The following is a 20,311-nucleotide window of genomic DNA, read 5'->3' on the forward strand; positions in this document are numbered from 1 at the left end:
TGGTGGGTTTTTTTTTTTTGTTTGTTTGTTTTTTTTTTTGAACCTCGCATCCTGTTTGAGGAGAGTTAGCTAAAAGGGGCGAGTACGGTTGCAGTGTGACGTCTGTCGGGGAGGAAGGCCCGAGAAGGCTAATTGGTAGGTCTCGAGCCAGTTTGACGTTCCCCCGAGGCAGCCTGCAGAGCCACGCTGACGTTCGATGAAAGTTACGTTTTACTGTGGAGACGGTGCGTTTTCTCATCCTTGCGGGGAAGAATCGGTCGTGACGAGCGGGTTGACCGAGGTTCCGATACGTGTGACCGAACGTAAACGAGCGAGTAGTTGCCCGCGTTACAACGGCATCTGAATGCTTCGTGGCGCCTTTTTAGGCGCTGTGCCTCCTGCGGGGTCGCACGCGGCCTTACCGTGTCTGGCCCGCTTGAGCTGGAGAAGCGGAGTCATCCCGGCTTTTCAGGCTGGAACCTGAGGCGCGAGAAAACCGAGCAAATCGCCGAGCTTGCGCCGCGTATTTGTGACGGAGCGACATGATGAACCGGGATCGTTCCGGTCCCAGCCTTACACCCTTATCTCTAAGGTATAATCTTGTACCGTAGCCTCTCCCTTCTTTTGAAGGCGTGCGTACCTTGCGTAGGGAAAACAAGTACGTGTCCGATGTCTTGGAACGGAGCTCGAGTAATAGTCCTGCCTCGGGACGCGACGCCGTAACTGCGTGGCGCTGGGAGGTTGAAACCTCCCGTGTTTTAAAATAAAACGTACGCATCTCTAGGTGACGGAGAAACTTTGGTACTCGGTTCTTGGGCCTGTCTTGCCGCTAATCCCGGGGCAGGTGTTGGCCAAACGCAGCTGCTTTGCAGACGTTAGGCGAGAACGTGTGTTCCAGTGCTGCTTTCTGCTGAACTGGAACACGGAGCGTACTTTTGAAAGAATAACGCTGTGACTGTTAGATGTTCTTCCCATTATCTCAGTTTGATAAAAAGCGTGCCTCGGGTCAACGGGGCGCTCTCAAAGTTCAACTACGCTGTTGTGTTTCCAACTGTGACTCTGGCGCTCTAGGGAAAAGCCCGTGTGGTAGAAGATGTAGGAAAAGAAAGTAAATGAAGCCCTAGGGAACCGTAACAAAATGGGGGGCGGGGGGGGGGAAGCAGCGTGGCCTGTCAAAATAGGAATCGAGGAGCCCTCATCGGAGTTCAGAAAGAGCTCTCCTTTCTGCTTCACCAAAACTTCTCAGTGAGGACCGAAAAAGCATGCCGCGAGCAGAAGGCGTCCGAACTGGGAATGTCAGAAGGGCGTCTGGGATGGTGGAAGGCACTAGGAGCTCTGGGAAGGAGGGGGAGCGGCTTGGAAGGAACAAGATAGTGTGGATGTTCCCATAAGTGCCGTATCTTCCTAGGGAATAAGTGGCCTTACTCAGGTGAGAACCGTGTATAATTGGAACTCTTAAAACCGATTCGGTGCACGCTTTTGTCTCCGGAAGCTTGCAATTCTTTCTGTTCGGTTTGTTAAAGTCACGCTGTTTTGTGGTTTGATTTTCTTTTTGTTTTTAAACCAGTTCAATGCAAATATACGTTTGCAGAACCTTGCAATTCGTTGTGGACAGGATTAAGTCGGGTCACTTACTAACCGATTACGTTTGATGATGAAATGAGCCTGGTTTAAGCCGGTCTAAAGAATATTCATCCGACCTTTTGTACTGTTTTAGCTACCGTGGCCGAAGAACTCACTTAAGGTAAACGGGCACGCTTTTCCTGCGTGAGAGGAAAGATGGCTCTCGGCGTGACAGGAAAGATGGCTCTCGGAGGGGAATGCGCGTCCCAAGGGACAAAGAAGTGAAAAAGACGGAGACTCAAAGAAATAACTTAGCATTCAAACAGCAAATAAAGGGGTAAATTCTTGCCAGTTAAAAAAGCGGAAGGTCTGCCAAGTAGCTCTTTGTCCCTACTTTAGGAAATACTTGCATTAGATGCTGGGGGACGCTTGCAGATACTGGAGGTTTAGAATTCAGGCTTTCAGCGTTAAGCTCCTCGTTCTGTCTAACACTCTTGTTGTCTAAATTTATAAGGGTTTACCTGTGAATAGCCTGAGCCTATTTCCGCTTCCTTTGCGATTCAAAGTTAACGGTGTACCTTCCGTTATTCTAGATCCGGTAATCGCGTATATCGTAGTAGTATATATTTAAAACGGGGGGATTTCAAAGAGGCGGAGAGCCTGGCACGGAGGACGCACCTTATGTTTTGTTTCTGCGTTCGCTGGTCCCGAGAACTACTTTTTCTATGCTTTTAGGCCATTAGGGATGTTGTCGTGAGGGATGTTGATATATTTCTGTAAATGTTTCTCTAAGCGAACAAATGTTGTGTACGTTTCTCAGCTATGCCTCAAGATTAACTTTGCTTGATTTTTTTTTTTTTATTGGGGGGGGAGGGCGAGCGCGTGCGCGGTGTGCGTGGGCGTCTTCTGTCCCGTCGCCCTCTTTCTTACAAAAAAGCAGCCGGTTAATACTAAGCTGTGCTCCGAGTGATCTTGCCTCTGAGTCACTTTGACCGTGATGTGTTGCTTTTCTAATGTTTTATTCAGCCGTAGTATTGTTGTTGATGTTTTTGTCTCGTGGGCCACAGGAGAATGAATTTATTTTAGCGCAATCCGGACTTCTCTTTGTTTTCTTTTCCTTCTCGTATATGTTGAAGCCTCTTCCGTAGAGGAAGGGGGCGCTTTGTCACCGAGAATAGCATATAGAAAATACACCTCTACCGGACGATGCCTTTTGTCATCTCACACCTTTCAGAAGTTAGTCTTGCTGAACTAGACCCCAAGCAGTCGACGTGGCGAGCTGGGCGCGACGACGCCCTTTCGGAATTATCCCGCGGATTGTGAAAAGCTGCTGCCTCGCGCCTGTGATGCACCCGTGATATCGTAGTGCCGCCTTTTAATGCACCGTGAATGTTGATGTAGACGGGGCCACCCGGTGATACTGCTTATTTTTCAGAAACGGTGCAGCTCGATTTCAGGCACGGCTCAGTGCGTCCTAAGGCAGAAGTAACAATGTTGACAAAAAAAAAAGAAGTTTTATGCATCTGAGGGTTCCGCCTGCGTGCCAGCGATTATTTTGCTGGTGATCGAAGGAGGGGAGGAAGACAGGTTGTTTCAAGGAAAGGTGCAGTCTCTTATCGGAACGTAAGATGTAAGCGGAAAAACACGCGTAATCTTTCCGGCACCCGCACCCTTCTTGCAATGCAAAATAGCAGCCACCAGCTTGAAGTGAAGTTGGCTAGAATATTTGTTAAACGTGGATGTACTGTGGATTTAGTATCGGCCTGTGCCAGAGAAAGGAAGACTTTGGCGATCTAGAATTCTTAACTGGAAAGGAAAAGGAAAAATTGATGCTCCGCTTCTTATGTCTCTTTTGCATCGAATTAATTGAGGTGTTTTAAGCCGTATGTTAGTGTTTTATTTCTTTGTACGGTGCAGCAGATGCGTTTCCGACGTGGCTTCGCGTTAACGTGCTTCTGGGTAACAGCCGGTAAAGCGGCCGGAGATCGACCTGGTAGCTCTACATCGGAGTTTTGAAGCTTCCGGGTGGGCTTTTCAGTCAGTGTAAGGACGTGACTCTGCATGTTTATAGTTAAAAACGTGCGGAGGCAAATTTTTCCGTTTTTGCGGCGCTCTTTTATTTGAAATTCGATACGTTACGTACTCGATTGAAAGATCTGTATTGATGCTGTATTCTGTCTGCTTAGATTGGCAAATGCTACTGCTTTCTATTGAAATATTTACGTCGAGATAGCGGGGGGGATGCAATAATCCTTCCCCTTTCGGGTTGGTCTGTGCTGAGCTCGGAGGCGCTGGTTTGCCTTGGGTCGCCCGAGAGCGTGGTTTCCGGTCAGCGTTCGTTACTTTACACGAGAGAAAAAGGAGAAAAGCTCCCAGCGAAGCCGCTTTAGCGCAGGATTTAGGAAGCCCCCGCTTGGTGCCGAGTAGACCGGAGCGAGCGCGACGACCCCTCCTGTGTTGGGTTTGTGTGGCGAGGTGTTGGTAGCGGGAGGGGCTACAGGGGTGGCTTCTGTGAGAAGTTGCTAGAAGCTTCCCCTGTGTCTGACAGAGCCAATGCCAGCCGGCTCCAAGGTGGACCCGCCCCCGGGCAAGGCCAAGCCAATCGGCGCCTCTGTGATAACATATTTAAGAAGGAAAACAAAACAGTTGGAGGAGCTTTTGCAACCGGAGAGAGGAGTGAGAAGATGTAAGAAACTCTGCAGAGACCAAGGTCAGTGCAGAAGGAGGGGGAGGAGGTGCTCCAGGCACCGGAGCAGAGATCCCCCTGCAGCCTGCGGTGAAGGCCATGGTGAAGCGGGCTGTCCCCCTGCAGCCCATGGAGGAAGGATGAGGGGGTGTAGAGATTCCACCTGCAGCCCGTGGAGGACCCCACGCCGGAGCAGGTGGGGGCACCTGAAGGAGGCTGTGGACCGTGGGAAGCCCCGCGTTGGAGCAAGTTCCTGGCCGGACCGGTGGACCCGTGAAGAGGGGAGCCCACGCCAGGGCAGGTTTGCCGGCAGGACTTGTGATCCCGTGGGGGACCCCACGCTGGAGCAGTTTGCTCCTGAAGGTCTGCACCCCGTGAGAGGGACTCCATGCTGGAGCAGTTTGTGAAGGACTGTAGCCCGTGGGAGAGACTCCATGTTGGAGCAGGGGAACATTGAGAGGAGTCCTCCCCCTGAGGACCAAGAAGCGGCAGACACAACGTGTGCTGAACTGACCGCAAACCCCATTCCCCGCCCCCCTGTGCCGCTGAGGGGGGCAGAGGTTGAAGCCGGGAGTGAAGTTGAGCCTGGGAAGATGGGAGGGGTAGGGGGGAGGTGTTTTAAGACTCAATTTTATTTTCTCATTGCTCTACTGTGTTTTGCCTAGTAATAAATCAGATGAATCTCCTCTCTATGTTTCACTCTGTTTTGCTCGTGACGATAATTAGTGAGCGATCTCTCCCTGTCCTTATCTCGACCCAAGCCTTTTGTTATACTTCTCCTCCCCATCCCGCTGGGGGGAGGGGTGAGTGAGCGGCCGTGTGGCACTCAGCTGCCGGCTGGGCCTAAACCACGACACCTCCGGACGGACGGGGCCTTTAGATTAGGCAAAGACACTTGCGGAAACTGTTTTCAGCAATCGCGTTTTGGTTGAAGGGTTTGTCCGATATTCAGCGCTTTTGTTCATCTGATGCGCGTTTTCTCTTTTTAATGACTGCTGGAGTTCTAGGGCACCCTGTTCGATGGCTTATGAGTAATTTATAGCGTACGGTATCCTTCCTTTCTTGTGATTCTCCCCCCGCCCCCCCCTTTAGGTGGAGCAAAATTGGTTTCTCTTGTCGTGTTTTGTTCTCAAGGATATGGAAACTATATTGACCCTACTGCAGCGAGCGGTCAAAGTATGTGGTAGTTCATTCGATTAGTTGCTGGCTGCAGAATAAGGTCTAAGTCGATCTTGGCACGCTGTGAAGATTCGGTGTTTTTACGCGAACGTGACTTTGGCTGTAATTCTGGACATATCAAATAAGCGCTTAGATGACTCTGGGTGCATAACTGAAAATGCGTGTTAGTAGAAGACGCCTTTTGAGGAACTACTATTGTATCGTACGTCTGCAGCAGCGATGGAGTTTGAAGAGCGCTTTAAGGGTTTGTAAATGCAGAACAGGCAATAGACGAATGACCTACGCTCAGGTGAGGACTGTCTCCTTATATTTACGGAACGCTTAACCCGACAGTGAACCCTAAGTCTGTGGCGATAATTAATAGTAATAATTGTACCGGTTTTTTTCCAAGGTCAGTAGCAAGCGTGGGAAAAGAACTGAAGGATAACTTTTCGCGGGCTCTGGCAGAGAGAGGGGAAGCCGATCGTACCGGAAAAGTTTCTGTGAGTACCTGTGAGACCACGCTTTTCTTAACAGCCTAAAAATGAATCTGAATAGGAAAACGAGGTATTTGACAGGAAAATTTCAGGTGGAGCATTTGCAGAAGATGATTTGATTCGGGAGAGATTTCTTGAAACCTGCGAGTTTGTGGACGTTGATTTTTTTTTTTTTTTCCCCCCCCTTAAATAAGCAAAGCACGCAAAAACGGTGCCCGGGGGTCTGCGAAAGGTAAGCGATGAGCTGAAGGATGCGAGAGGAAAAACATCTAGCGAACTGTACTTGCGAGATAGGTTTCCACGTGTGCTTTAAATAGAGGAAGGTGCAGCCTGGTTGTCGGGAGATTCTCTTTGAAACTCATTCACGTCGGCGCTGTCGGAGTTCCCCTGCCGAGTTTTGGCGGGGCGCTTGGTACGTGGGGCCTAACGTAGGAAAGCGTTACGAACGTGGCCGTGCGTCTCCCGGCTCGGACACGCTAGCAAAGCCGTCCGCGCGCTGCGCTTGCCGGCGCTTCGATCGACCGGGATAATCCCGGTGGAGGTCGCTTGGGAATCTCTCCTGCTTTGCGTGTCGCTCCCCTGCGTTCGCCTAGGTAGGCACGGGGGGACGGCGTTGCTGAAGTCGAATTTGCCGCTTGTAAATGTAGCTATATTAATAGCCTTCAATTTAAAGGGTGGGTGGTCCTACGTCCTTGGCTTTTTAATAGCTTTAGTTTTGCACGAGGAAGAGTTTGTGCCTGCGTTCTGTACGAGGAGGGATGTTTTGAGTTTCGCGACTGAAGTTCGATCTGCTTCCGTTTCGACTTTGCGGTACGACTGCGAATGAGCCCGGAACGGTCGTCCTGGTTTTCTTGCTGTGTTTAGATCGAACGGTGTTGTTTCCGACCTTCTTTGTGGGGTCGTGGGAGCCCTTCGATTTCGGTCTGTTAGGTTGCCTCTCAGGTTAAAGAAAAATAATAAAAGTGACGGCAAAGGCAGCGACGGGTGTTCTTGAAGTCCAAAGTGCTAGCGATCTTATTTTCTGCTTCTGCTTGCTTAGGAAGTTCATTAGGCTTATGCTAATGATTTTTTTTTTCCCTTTCCTTCTACTCTCCTAATTGAAGAAAAATCCTAACTTCCGTCCCTCCCATAATTCTAGGGTCGAGAGTTATTCTTTTATGGCTAGCTAATTAATCTTTAGAGTTTGCAGAGGAAATGCTGCCTGAAGCGTGGTTCCGCAACGTACGTGAGCAAGCTTTGTCATGAAGCTCGAAACGCCTCGTGGTTTCAGCTGTCCGACCGATATCCTGGGAACCGCGCCGCTTGGGATATTTGGCGATTTCTACGGGAGAAATAGGACGCAAAAGGTTAAACGTACCGCAGAAAAGAGATAGGGTGGAACGACGCTGTGATGGTTTAGCCTTGCGAATGGAAGTGCTCTGTGACTTAGTCTACGTATTTACCGCAATGTTTAAAAAAAAAAAAAAAAAAAAAGCAAATGCTCATTGTAGCACCTTGCTCTGGTAGTTTCCTTTCTGTGTGTAGTTTTCAGAGCATCCTATAAAGGACATGTAATTTCTTCATTTTAACAGATGGGGGCACTACTGAGTTAGGCAGAACCCTTTCGGTGCACAAAACGCCCGTCGGTTCATACGACGGGTATTTCTGGCTTTCGGTAAAGGCGGCGGGGCTGCCGAGCGCGGCGCTTTGGACTGGCGGAGACCTCCCTGCGGATCGCATCCCGGCCCCTCGCCGTGCCGGCTGGGTGCTGCGTGGATCCGGGGGTGGGAAATGAAAAGTGCTTTTCTGTTGCGGTAGAAGGCCTAAGGAAAGAGGGTGCTGGAAAGAGTTGAAGTCACTACTAGGCTTCTCAGTCTCGTGGACGCAGCACAGTGGCGGTCATCGAGCGCCCGAAACGGCATCCGGCGCGGTCTGGGAAGTCCTGGAAAGTTGCACTAGAGACGCCCCTCCTTGGGTGAAACTCAACGCTGAGAAACCTGGACAGAAAAAGGTAGAATAGGTTCGTGTGCTTACATTTTTTTTTTGTCTTTTTTTTTTTTTTTTTTTACACTGCTTGGGTTTACTAAACCAAAAGAGGTTTTGTGGTGACATTTTTGTTTTCTGCCTTTTTCTGATGCTCTGTGGTGTGTCTTTATAGGACGGAGGTAGTTGGGTTCCCCTCTCTTGCGCTCTGTATCCTTATACAGCCGTCGCAGAGGATGTGGAAACGAGCGGGCGGGAGCCGCCGCCGCGTTAAGCGGATCTGGGATTTGGAAAGCACGGGTAAGGTTTCAGCGCTCTGTCTGGTGAGTTACGTGGGGAGCACTGAAAAATGGAGGTAGAGAAATTATGGGCTAGCTTTTAAAATGAAAATAAAAAAGAAATACTAAGTGTCCCATTAAAGTGAAGACAGCTGGTCTCAGTTCCCAAGTTGCCAGACCTCCTGCAGCGATACAATTTCTAGGTCCCCAAAACAGCCTCTGGTTACGTAACAAAAGTTTTTGTAACGGCGAGTGCTATTACTAGCTGTTCGGTACGTACTTAGGTATAATGAAGTATATCGAGCGTGCGATTTGAGGCTCAAATTGACGGCGGGCCGCTGGCGCGTTTTGTCGACGTTGGTGAACTCTCTACGTTCTTGTGAAGGAGAACTCGCCTGAAATCCAATGCGAGTCTTGCGGTCGGACAAACTTGGCGGGCGCACAGGTCTTGGCTTCTGTACATGGGTGTACGTTTACCTTACCCGGCCCTCGCCTGTACTCTGATATGCATTAAATATGACTTGTGTATGGAAGTCGATAAAGGGCTCCGTGGGTATCGGCGCTGGTATTTACGAAAGCCTTAGCAAAATATGCGGTACTCGGGAACTCCTTTTTGCGTCCCAGAGTGAATCTCTCTGTTGCTGCGCAAATACGTGGAGGCCGATCTTTTGAGAGCGGAGAGGAGGACTACGGCTGCGCTGATGTATCTGAAGACGTAAGCTTGGATTTGGAGGCGATCGGAACGCGTTATAGGACGTGCGTGGAGGTCTCTCGACTTCTTCCCGCAGCACGAGGAATGGCAGCGTGGCTGCTGCCGGATGAATCGCTGTGGCTTTCTGTCCGATAGGCTTAAATGTTCTTCCCGGGGCTAGTCTGTCTTGTTTTCAAAGCTGACTTTCTCGGTCTCTGACGTTGACTTGCTCACAAATTTGTTGCTTTGACCTGAAATTGCTTTCTGCGGCAGCCCTGTGCTTATTAACTATGCCGGAAAAAAAATGTTTAAAGTCAGAAGACAGCAGTTTGGAAACTTTTGGTTCGGATTGTAAATTGCAAGGTTACCTTAAGGATGCGCGCGTGTTTTCTGGGATATTTTTCCGTAGGATCCTCGTACGAAGCAGAGCACGTGTGCTAGCTGGCTGCTCGCCGCATCTGTAGCTATAGCGTTTTGTCTACTCGGACATGCGGGTCGAAGTCACGCACCTGCAGAAGTCAGTGGCTATTTTGACACCGTTGAGCTAAACAGAGCCGGAACCCCATCTCCTTGTATGTGCGCTGCTAGGTTATAGTCTTTCTCGAGAAGCTATTTTACGGGGTGGGGAGGAGGGCGGGAAATCTTCGGTGTGAATAAGGACCTCGGGTTCCGCATCGATCTCGGTATTTCTCTGTGGCTGTCGAGTGGGTTCCTCCTCTATTGAACTGCAAGGTGAACTTGCTTTTTAGTTTGCTTCGTGCTCCCGGCGGTAGCTTCTCGTAGGTGTAAACGGAAGCCCCGCGGGCATTGGAGGAGTTAAAACCGGTTACGCGCGAGATGTCGACGGGAAGTCGGTATGCGTGACTCTGGAAATGCTTCTTTCTCGCTCCTCGGCACGCACGAAACGAACCTTTGTGCGAATGCCCTCGCGAAACGCCTTCGCGAAACGCCTTGTGGTTCTCGGTAAATAAGTAATAACTTGCGACCGAACCGGAAAACCTGTTTTCTCACACGGCGCGTACGTGTTTTGCGAGTCTTCCGGTGTTTGTTTTTGGGCGTCGTATTGCAGGTCGTACGCTTTTTATAGTGTCGTGTAATCACAGAACGGTTTGGGTGGGAAGGGACCTTAAAGTGAGGATGGGTAGCCTGAGAGTAAGACGGAGAAACTGTCTGAGCAGCCAGGCATCAGGTTAGGAAAGCCAAAGCCCCGATAGAATTAAATCGGGCCAGGGATGTTAAGGACGACAAGAAAAGCTTCTGTAGGTATGTTAGCGATAAAAGGAGGACGAGGGAAAAAGCGGGTTCCCCTCCGGAATGAAGCGGGCGACCTGGTTACCCGGGATACGGAGAAGGCCGAGGTACTCGCCGACTTCTTTGCCTCGATCTTTGCTGGCAAGCGCTTGAGCCGCGCTGCCCGGGTTGCGGAAGGCACGGACGGGGACTGGGGAGAATGAAGAACCGCCCACCGTAGGCGAAGATCGGGTTCGAGAATATCTAAGGAACCCGAAGGCGCGCGAGTCCGCGGGACCCGATGCGATGCCCACGTGGGTCTCGAGGGAACCGGCGGATGAAGCGGCCGGGCCGCTCTCCATCGTATTTGAGAAGTCCCAGTGGTCTGGCGAAGTTCCCGCCGACTGGAAAAGGGGAAACGTAACCCCTGTTTTTAAGAAGGGAGAAAAGGAAGGTCTGGGGAACCTACGGGCCGGTTGGTCTCACCTCCGTGCCTGGCAAGATGACGGAGCGGATCCTCCTGCAGACTGCGCTCGGGCACGTGGAAAACGAGGAGGTGAGCGGTGACAGCCGACGCGGCTTCGCGAAGGGCGAATCGTGCCCGACAAATTTGGTGGTCTTCTGTGACGGGGTGACAGCGTTGGTGGATGACGGAAGAGCAACTGATGTCATCTACCCGGACTTGTGCGAGGCATTTGACGCCACCCCGCACGGCATCTTTGTCTCTAAAATGGAAAGACGTGGATTCGATGGACGGACCGCTAGGCGGACGAGGAATCGGCTGGATGGTCGCGCTCGAAGAGTCGCGGTCGACGGCTCGACGTCCGAGCGTAGCGCGGCGACGAGCGGCGTTCCTCGGGGGTCAGGACCGGCGCCGTTTAACGTCTTTGTAGGCGACGGGGACGGCGGGATCGAGCGCGCCCTCGGCGAGTTTGCCGACGACACCCAGCTGCGGGGTGCGGTCGACACGCCGGAGGGAAGGGATGCCGTCCAGAGGAACCTCGACAGGCTTGAGAGGCGGGCCCGTGCGAACCGCGTAAAGTTCAACGAGGCCGAGCGCGAGGTCCTGCGTGCGAGTCGGCGCGATCCCGAGCGTGGCTATAGGCTGGGCGGGGAATGGGTTGAAAGCAGCCCCGAGGAGAAGGACTTGGGGGTACGGATTGACGAGAAGCTCAACCGGAGGCGTGCGCTTGCAGCCTGGAGAGCCGACTGCGTCCGGGGCGGCGTCCGAAGAAGCGAGACGGGCAGGTCGAGGGAGGTGAGCCCGCCCCTCTACTCTGCTGTTGTGAGACCCCACCTGGAGTACCGCGTCAGGCTCTGGGGGCCCCAGTACAGGAGAGACATCGAACTGTTGGAGAGTGTTCAGAGGATGGCCATGAAGCTGATGGGAAGACTGGAGCACCTCTTCTACGAGGACAGGCTCAGAGAGTTGGGATTGTTCAGCCTGGAGAAAAGGCGGCTCGGGGGCGATCTAATTGTGGACTTCCAGTACCTGAAGGGGGCCTACAGGAAAGATGGTGAGGGCCTGTTTATCGGGGAGTGTAGTGACAGGACAAGGGGGAATGGGTTTAAGCTGAAGGAGGGTTGATTTAGATTAGGTGTTAGAAAGAAATTATTCATTGTGAGAGCGGTGAGGCACTGGAACGGGGTGCCCAGAGAGGCTGCGGAGGCCCCATCCCTGGAAGCGTTGAAGGCCAGGTTGGATGGGGCTTTGGGCAACCCGGTCTAGCGGAGGGTGTCCCTGCCCACGGCGTGGGGGTTGGAACTAGAGGATCTCTGAGGTCCCTTCTGACCCAAACTGTTCTGTGAGTCTATGATCTAGTTCTACCACCCCCTCGATCTACATCGACCGTCATTTAGCCTGAGGCCCGTTACTCCTCATCCTACCATTACATGCCCTTGTAAACAGTCCCTCTCCAGCTTTCCTGTAGGCCCTTTTAGGTACCGGCAGCCTGCTACGAGGTCTCTCTGGAGCCTGCTCTTCTCCAGGCCGAACAGCCCCAACTCTGTCAGCCTGTCATCGTGGGAGCGGCGCTCCAGCCCGCTCATCGTCTTTGCGGCCTGCTCTGCACTCGCTCCGACGGGTCCATGTCCTTGTTGTAACGGGGACCCCACAGCCAGATGCGGTATTGCGGCGGGGGAGTGTCTCGCGAGAGCGTAGCACAGGGGCAGAATCGCTGCCCTCGACCCGCCGGTCACGCCGCTTTCGACGCGGCCCGGGACGCGGTCGGCTCCGTCGGCAGAGAGCGCGCGTCGCTGGGTCCCGTCGTGCTTCTCGTCTGCCGATGCCCCCGAACGTTAGTTAAAACAAACTTGGTTGGTGTGGTACAAAGACGCGGCGTGGGTAAGCTCCGTGAAATGCGATGGTACTGGAAGAAAGACGGTGGTGTTTTCAAAACTGGTATCTTTTTTTCTTTTTTGGTTACTGACTTTTAAATGTCATTATGCCCACGTTGGTTTATTAGTATTTTCAGCTCTTGAACCTTTATGAAAGGGTATTTCTCTCTTCCTAGCTATAGAAAACAAAACCCGGCTGTCTGGCTTCCTAATGTTACCGAACGTGATGACTTGCACATTGTAAGTTGTTACTTCTCGAGGAAGCGACGGAGAAAGGAGGAAAGAACCGATGCGTGCCAGCTTTTAGTGAAAGGAATGAAAGAAACAGTAATTCTGTTAACAGACTGTGTCATTTGCTAAAATGAACTAATGGTCTAATAAGTGAGATTTGGTGAAAACCAGCTGTAAGAACAGACGTGGGAAGCCTTAGTGAAAGAAGCCTGGTGAGACAGCTGGAACGAGAATTAACGGGCTTTAAGGGTGTTCTGTATGTCGTACGCAATATTTGTAAATATTGCTCTCCGTAGCGTTCGAGCGATGTTCTGGGCCGCCTCGTCCGTTAAGGGGAACAACTTTATAGCTGTACTCCGTACGCGATTGCGGACCGTCGGACCTTGCCGAGAACGGAGTTTGTTACGAGGGGAAAGGGTCGCTCTTTGGGCGCAAAGCCGTTCCCCGCGATGGAACGTTTACTGAGCGCGCCGCGGAATCGACGAATCGATACGGATTCTTGCAGAGTACCCGGCGACCTCCTAATTCAAACCGTTACAGAACTTGTCGATACGGTGTACGTTTCCGTTACGACGTACGCTTTTTGAATTCTAGAGGAACGAACGACGATCCCAGCACGCGCGTGAAGTATGCCTACGGGTAGTTTCTCGTAGACCTGTGCGACGATCGAGGTCGACCGCGTGCATCGCTCGAAACCCTAGGAGAACGATAAAGACAACGCGTGTTGGTTTTACCTCGCGGGAGCTCGAGACGCGGTGACGCCGCGATACGTGGGAGATGTTCTGTTTCACGGGGAAATCGCACGGAGGCGGTTGCTGTAGAGGACATTATTTATAACGCGCTGCGCTTAGTCGAGAACTCTCCTGGAATACGAGCGCGCTGCCTTACACGGTAGCCAACCTTCCTACTTAGCCAAAATCTCGGTGCGGAGAGGGTTCTCGGCAGAGGGTCTTCCAGCACGGCAGAACCCCTTTTCTAGCAGATTTGCTAACTGTCAAAGTTTTGCGACGCCCGAATGACTCTTGAGGAGCATCTTCCAGCTAGCTGCCTGTTTTTCAAGAGCTTCGGACTGTCGTCGTGCCTGTTTGGTTCCGCCGCTCTTTTCTCCGAAGGAAGCTCTCGCCCCCGGGGCTCCTCCGAGGGTCGGCTTGTGAGATCGGGGAACGCGCTCTAGGACAAAAGCTGGTCGTAGCGGACGAACCGTCTTTGGGGGGGGGTGGGGGTGAAAACGTAGATATGTGTTTTGTGAAATCTACGTTCTGCGTGTGTTTTTCTCGAAGCTGAAAACTCATATTAAGGCAGGCGGTCCAGAAAATTGTGTCTGTCAGGCAGGATGCTGTTGTGTAAAAATTGAAACGATTTCCCTTTGATAATGTGGGAGAGTACTGAGTATATATCTCGATATGAGTGAAAAAGCAAGGGTGAGAGAGAGATTAGCATCGGTGGGTATTTTAGAAGTTTGCTTTGATCCACGGTTGTTTTGAAGTGGAGTTAGCCTCGCTTGTAGATAAATTGGGCTATATTGGTGCGTTAGATCTGAAAAGCGGGCGAGTTACAAATTTCATTCCAACCGTTTGAAACTTATTTAAACTGATGTTCTTGCTAGTAAGCAGAGCCTGTTTGTTCACCGCTGCGTAAGTTTTGAACAGCTCCTGTGGGGAGGAACATCACGCGCACGCCGCCACCCCCCCAGAAAAACCAAACAACAAAAAAAGATCATGCTTTTCAAATCTCTACTTCGGCGCCTTTATCTGCCAAACGAGTTTTCACTGCGAACAGCAAAATCGTAGAACCTGCGTAGCGCGACGAGCTGCCTGGGAGAGAACTATGAGAAAGGTGATCGTTTACAGATAAACTTTTAAAGGAAGCTAAACTAAATTTCAAGAAATATTACTTGTAAATATCTGCCTATTTGTACTTAAAAGGGCATCGCAGAACCCAAACGGAAGCCCTTTTTACTAAGTATCGCGCAGTTGGAAGAGATCGTAACGACCTCTGACGGGCATCCTGTTGGCAAGGAGAAGGGATCCATTTTCCCCCCCTAAGAGACAGAGAAAATTATTTCGCATCGTGCCAGAAGCAGTTTGCAGCGCTGCTGGGAACGAGCTTCTCCTCAGAAGTGTCGATCGTGGGATCGCTGTGTTTCTGCAGGGCTTGAGTTACAGCTCTTGACAGCGTGCGAGAAACTCTGGCCTGCTTTGCTTTCGCAGAGCCTGTAGACTATTTCTTATGTAGATGTAGCCCTCTCGTGCTTAGTTGTTTAATTGTCTTTTGTTATGGCTTTTAGTCAGCGTTGTTGTTGTCATAACCTTTTTCGGTTTGGCCGTCCCGGATTGTAAACCGCAACGTACGAAAAACGAACGATTGAGAGTCACGTCTGCCTTACTGAGATTCTTCTAAGCGTACGCGCTCCTAACGACTACGAAAGCGTCCCACAAAAGCCAGTTAAAACGACACAAGAGAAAAAAGGTCGTTAACCTAAAGCGCGCTGAAACGCCAAAGGTAAACGGGTCCTCCTCCCTCCTCGTCGCCTCGAAAATAAGCCGAAGGAGAGGACCGGATACCGGATCTTTTTCGTGGAGTTGGCCGTTTTTCTCGCGTAGCGTACGTACGTTCCTTGACGTTTAAGTTAGCTGTTTTTCCCATCGCTGCAGCCGGAAGGGTCACGGTGCACGCCGTTAAAATGTTGCGAGCGTTAACTTGTCTGGAAAGCGTCCGGTAGCGTTTAACGAGTATCGGCTTGCGGGCTCGTGAATGTGCGAGGCCTGGGATCCGGTCGTTGCGCAAAGTCGCGTACTGAAACGTACCGTCGGTGACCTTGGTTTTGTCTTTTACATCTTTTGGTTTTTGTCAATAAAAATAATCTTTTAGCATTTCTGGTAAAACCAACATTCTTAAAATTAGGGGTGGGCCCTTCCTTTGTATTCCATAATTGCTCGCGCGAGAAGACGACCGGCCATTAACTCGTGTTCTGTAGTGCGGTAATGGGCTTGCTCCGGAAGGTTGAAAAAAAAAAAAAAAAATCTGCCTAGGAGCTGATACGTACCGATGTCTCCGGCAAAAGTTCTCGCTGTGGTAATCTACAGTGGTGAGGTGCTATCTGCGCTGTAAGTTTACACCGGTAGACGATCGCGTAAACGACTCTGGGCAAAGAATATAATCTCGACAGACAGACGTAATTGTGTCGTTAATCAGGAATAGAAAAAAATAGTAGGGTGCGTTCTATAGGTCAAAGTGGTTGTTTAATGGCAAGTAGAGCTCTAAGGAGTACTTCTTGTTTATATCTCGTGTCTGGGGAGCGTGAGCCTCATGCTGTGAACCTTTTGTCTTGCCTCTAGAAAGCTATCTCCCCCTGGGTTTTTTTTTTTTTCCTTTTTGCCTCTCCCCCCCGCCTCTATTCGGTCCCTGGGTGCTCTGAATGACGATCGTGAGATGCTCCGGCTCTTGGGCTTTGTCCGACGGGAACGACGAATGCGCGATCTGAATCGGGTAGCCTTTCCGCTTTCCGTCTCCTGCCCTTGCCCGTTACTGTTACCCAGTACGGCGGCTCTTCCTCCCTCTGCGTTCCTCCCTCGGTCCTTTTCTCCCCTTCTTTCGCTGTGACCCGGGCTACCTTAGGTTCCCGAGTGGAAACCTGCTCACCTGCCTTTGATTTCCGCCTTTCCCTTCAAATTGGGCGTTGACTTTGCTGTGAGGTAACTGTGTAACATCTGTCGTGGCAGGGCCCTAGCGGGAGCTGACAGTCATTACCGTACGGACCATAGTTAATAACATTGAAAAGTCCGTGTTTGTGGGTGGTTGAATTTTGGTGCTATCGGAGTCGGTTTTGTGAAGCCGTCGCTGACCGTGGTGAGATCCGGTTTACGCTTGTTAACATTGGATGAATTAAAAAGAATTGTAGTTATGGCTGCTGACGTGAGGGGGGCGTGCCGTTCCCGCGGAGCCCTCTGGAACCGTTTCCGGTAGCGTTTATGACTGCCCCGACGCGTTCTGGGAGCTGGCCGGAGGCAGGTGAAAGTAATTTCGATCGGGTCCTTTCGGAGCGTGTCGTAAATCGGTACGACTCCGGAGCCGAACAGAAAACCGCGTGAACCGCATGACTCTGCTCCCTGGAGACCCTGGATGTTATTTCTGTCCGACTCTTTTTTCATCCCCATTTGGCAGTTTGAGGTTTTCGTCTCTCTTTTAAGCGACGGCCTTTCCGGCAGGGGTGAAATTACACCTGTCGGTAACGTGTGTTCTCCTTATACTCCGTCGTGCTGTTACTTTTATGAAAGGAAGTACGTCCTGCTACGTAAACCGGCCGACGCTCTCGGTTTCTTTTGAGCTAAATTCAGTATCTTCTTTTTTGTTATCCCTTGTAAAAATGGGAGTCGTCACTCGTATCGGAAGACTGGGCGGGAGCGATGCGCGCGCTTGCGTAATTAGGCGCGCGGCAATATCTCGTCTCTCTACCCGCGCTCGAATGCGAAGACTAAAAGTTGCGTCGGAACCTTTCCCGCGCTGTCGGATGCGATTTGAGGCGCGAGCGAGGCTATGTGGTTCCTGTTGGTCCCGGACCCTTCTTTGCTTGTTTTTGGCATTGGTCAAAAGCTGTAGTGTTCTCCTTTTGAAGAGCGTGGGATGGAAACGCTTACGTGTTGGGTTTGGGGTTTTTTTGGGGTTTTTTTTTGTTTTTGTTTTAAATACATCCCGCCGATTGCCTAGGAGCGCTCTTGCCGAGGATCTGGCTTTCTTATTAACGTAGGCTGGGAATATTTGCGGCTTTTTTCCTGGATGATGCTGAATTTTTGATGTGCGTCGATTTAATAGAAAAGGTTAGATTTCCTATGAAGTGCCTGCATCTTTGATAGATTGCTGTGGTTTATGTCTCTACGGTTTAAGGCGTAAGTAACATTTGGGTTGAAGTTTTTGTAGTTTGGCCTATCGAGATATCTTTTTATAGTAACAGAATTATTTTGAATCTGGACAATACAAGCGAAGTCTACAGAATCGTAGATCATAGAATTATAGAAGAGTTTGGGTTGGAGATGACCTTTGAAGGTCATTGAGTCCAAGCCCCTGTCATGGAGCAGGGACATCATCTATAGCATTTCTTTAGAATCTTTCCGAACTATCCTTTCTTCCTGCGTGTGATAAGGAGAACCAGAAATTCCACCACTTGAGATGGGAGTTGTTAATTCCACCTTCAGATCTGGTTTGCGGGAATGATTAATCGCATCTCCGTGCGGCACTAAACCCCCTCCGGGACACGTGCGTCTTCCGCGCGGTCGCGTAGCGCCACTACGTCATCGTTGGCGATACCTCGCCGTTGTGTTCTGCTGCTGCTGTTTGGGTCTGTCTCCCGCCCCCGGGGTGGCAATGGAGAGGCCGTAGAAAATGCGAGGAGGAACGGTTGCTTTTTTTTTTTTTTTTTTTGACCCGAGTCCCTGCTTTATGCCCGTTGTTCAGATTTGTTTTGGGCTCGAGCTGAAATATACCCAGGTTTTGCTTCGGTGAAGAACAGGTAGGGAGCCGTCAGGTAACTTCTGGCTTTCCGAGACGAGGCGGCGGCAGGTATTTCGTTGACTACTCGGGCGGCGTGCCGAACTCGGGATCGATTCCTGAGGACTCGAAAATGCTTGGGAGATGGGGCCGCACTTTGCGTACGTCCTGGTTCTGGCAAGGACAGAGTTAATTTCACAAGGAGCCAGGACAGGTGACCCAACCTGCCCGGGGTGCTATTCCATACCATGTGACATCATGCTCACCATGAAAGGGGGCTAGTCGGGCAGAGCGGGGGCGGCGCGGTTTTTTCGGTGCCGTTCTGGGATGGGCTGAGTGTGCGGGCGGTCGTTGGCTCGGTAAATTGTTCTCTGTTATTACCCATTGTTAATATCTGTTATCAGTACTGTTGTTGATTGTTTCCCTCTCCTTGTTGTCCCAGTAAACTGGACAAAGCCCTCGAGGCTTTGCTGTTGTTTTCGCGTTCTCCTCCCCGTCCCGTTGGGGGAGGGGTGAGTGAGCGGCCGTGTGGCACCCAGCTACCGGCTGGGCCTAAACCATGACAGCGTATAAGAGGACGTTAGATAAAACCTGGAAAGGTTTAAGCCTCAAAAGGAGTAGAAATGTTAATTTTAAAAGTCTAATAGGTAACACGTTACATCAGGGACTGCAAATTGAACTGAGCGAGAGCCCTCAGGTGTCGTGAGAAGAAATCCATCGCAACGAAGGCTAACTGAAGTGAGGAAATTGCACACTCTATTATTTCACTTAACTGCCGTGCTGGCTGAGAATTTGCCCCGTAGCGTAGTTGGCCTTTCTCTCGGGCGTACTCCGATAGCCTCGGGGCGCCTGTAACCTCGTGCAAATGGGCGCAGCCGCGCGGCCCGTTTTGTTAACGCGGAGGACGAAGTTAACGCTTTACCGGGTGCGGTCCGCACCTGCGCTGGGACTCAGGAAGACGGTCAAGGTTCGGGACGGCGCAGCGGGAGGGCGGCAGCCCGAGAGCCCGGCTCCGGCCGGAAGCCCGGCAGGGCCCGCTGTGGGACGGCTCCTTGCCTCCCCTCTCTGTCACCTGCCGGCTTGTGGGAGCGCAGGCGTTGGGAGACTTCAGCCCCACCGTAAGTCCGAAGGGTGCTGCTTGGCGGTATGGGGACCGACCGAGTCGAGCCCGCGTCGCCGGGAGGATGCAAAACCTCTCGGTCGGCACCGATGCGTCACAAGTACTCGCCCTATTCCGAAGCGTTTGCTTTAATGTAGCGCGTTGCCGAGGTAGAACGGAGACCGTGGGAAACCTGATCTGAACTTACAGGCGTCCGTCGACTTACCTGCTGGATATCCGAGCGTATCGCCGTTTAACGGAATCGTTTAACGTAGCTTTTAGGTTGGTTTACGAACACGGCGTGCGTGAGTAGAGTTGAACGAAATCTGCAGACCCAGCAAGCCTGTGTTCTAATCGCTGTTACGGGAAGTTCCTGGAAATGTGTATTTATAAGGTGTTTTCTGAATGAATATGTAGCATCCGTACTTTGAATGGTAGTAAACGTCAGCTGCCGCGTGGTTGTCGCACGTGGGAGGCAAACCAGGCGCGAGATGGAGCGCTGGTGCTCCGAAATGAAAAAGGAAACAGATATGCGATAGTTTTTGAGCAAAGCAAAAGCCTGACTTGATAGTCGTTCCTTCAGTTATCGTGTAGCAATGTTTTTGTTTCATTCTCCATAAATTAATACTCCCAATAACTTACGTTGTCACCCTCGTAACGATCTCTCTTAGTACACGCTTGTGTATGCGGTTGACCAAAAGAGAGCGATGTCAATAGAGCGTTCTCGATACTCTTTTTGGTTTACTGGCAAAACGAAGCCAAAAAAACTGGACGAGGTTCCTCGTGGAAATACCCATTTCCCCTGAAAATCCGCGGAGAAGCTGCAGCGCGAAGCCTGCAAAGAACACGTAAAGAGACGCGTCGCTTTTACCTCGAGGTCTGTGCTGGTGTCGGTTGGGTCCGTGGTCACGCGCGCCTGAAGGACTGGCCGACGGGTTTTTGGGTGCGTCTGTAACGGTCGGTCGTGGAGCAGAGGACTTTCGCTTCCCTGCGTGGGAAGTCTGCGTCGGGAGGAGACGTAGTCCCTGCGGCGTAATAACTGTATGCCGATTTTCACAAGGAGGAGGGGGATGGAGTGGCAAAAATGGTTAACGGACTATGTACGTGAGTTTATGT

At 51.2% G+C, this 20,311-nt stretch overlaps 1 protein-coding gene across 1 annotated transcript in view; it reads left to right on the forward strand.

Annotated features, from left to right (window-relative positions):
• CFAP299 (cilia and flagella associated protein 299) overlaps positions 1 to 8,119 on the forward strand; it is a 58,457-nt gene extending 50,338 nt beyond the window's left edge. The window contains 2 exon segments of the mRNA XM_054825307.1: positions 5,799 to 5,899; positions 8,070 to 8,119. Of these exon segments, the coding sequence (XP_054681282.1) occupies positions 5,799 to 5,899; positions 8,070 to 8,119 (151 nt within the window).
• Positions 8,120 to 20,311: the final 12,192 nt, after the last annotated feature.

The sequence above is a fragment of the Grus americana genome, chromosome 4 (genome assembly GCF_028858705.1).
Source record: "Grus americana isolate bGruAme1 chromosome 4, bGruAme1.mat, whole genome shotgun sequence".
NCBI lineage: Eukaryota > Metazoa > Chordata > Aves > Gruiformes > Gruidae > Grus > Grus americana.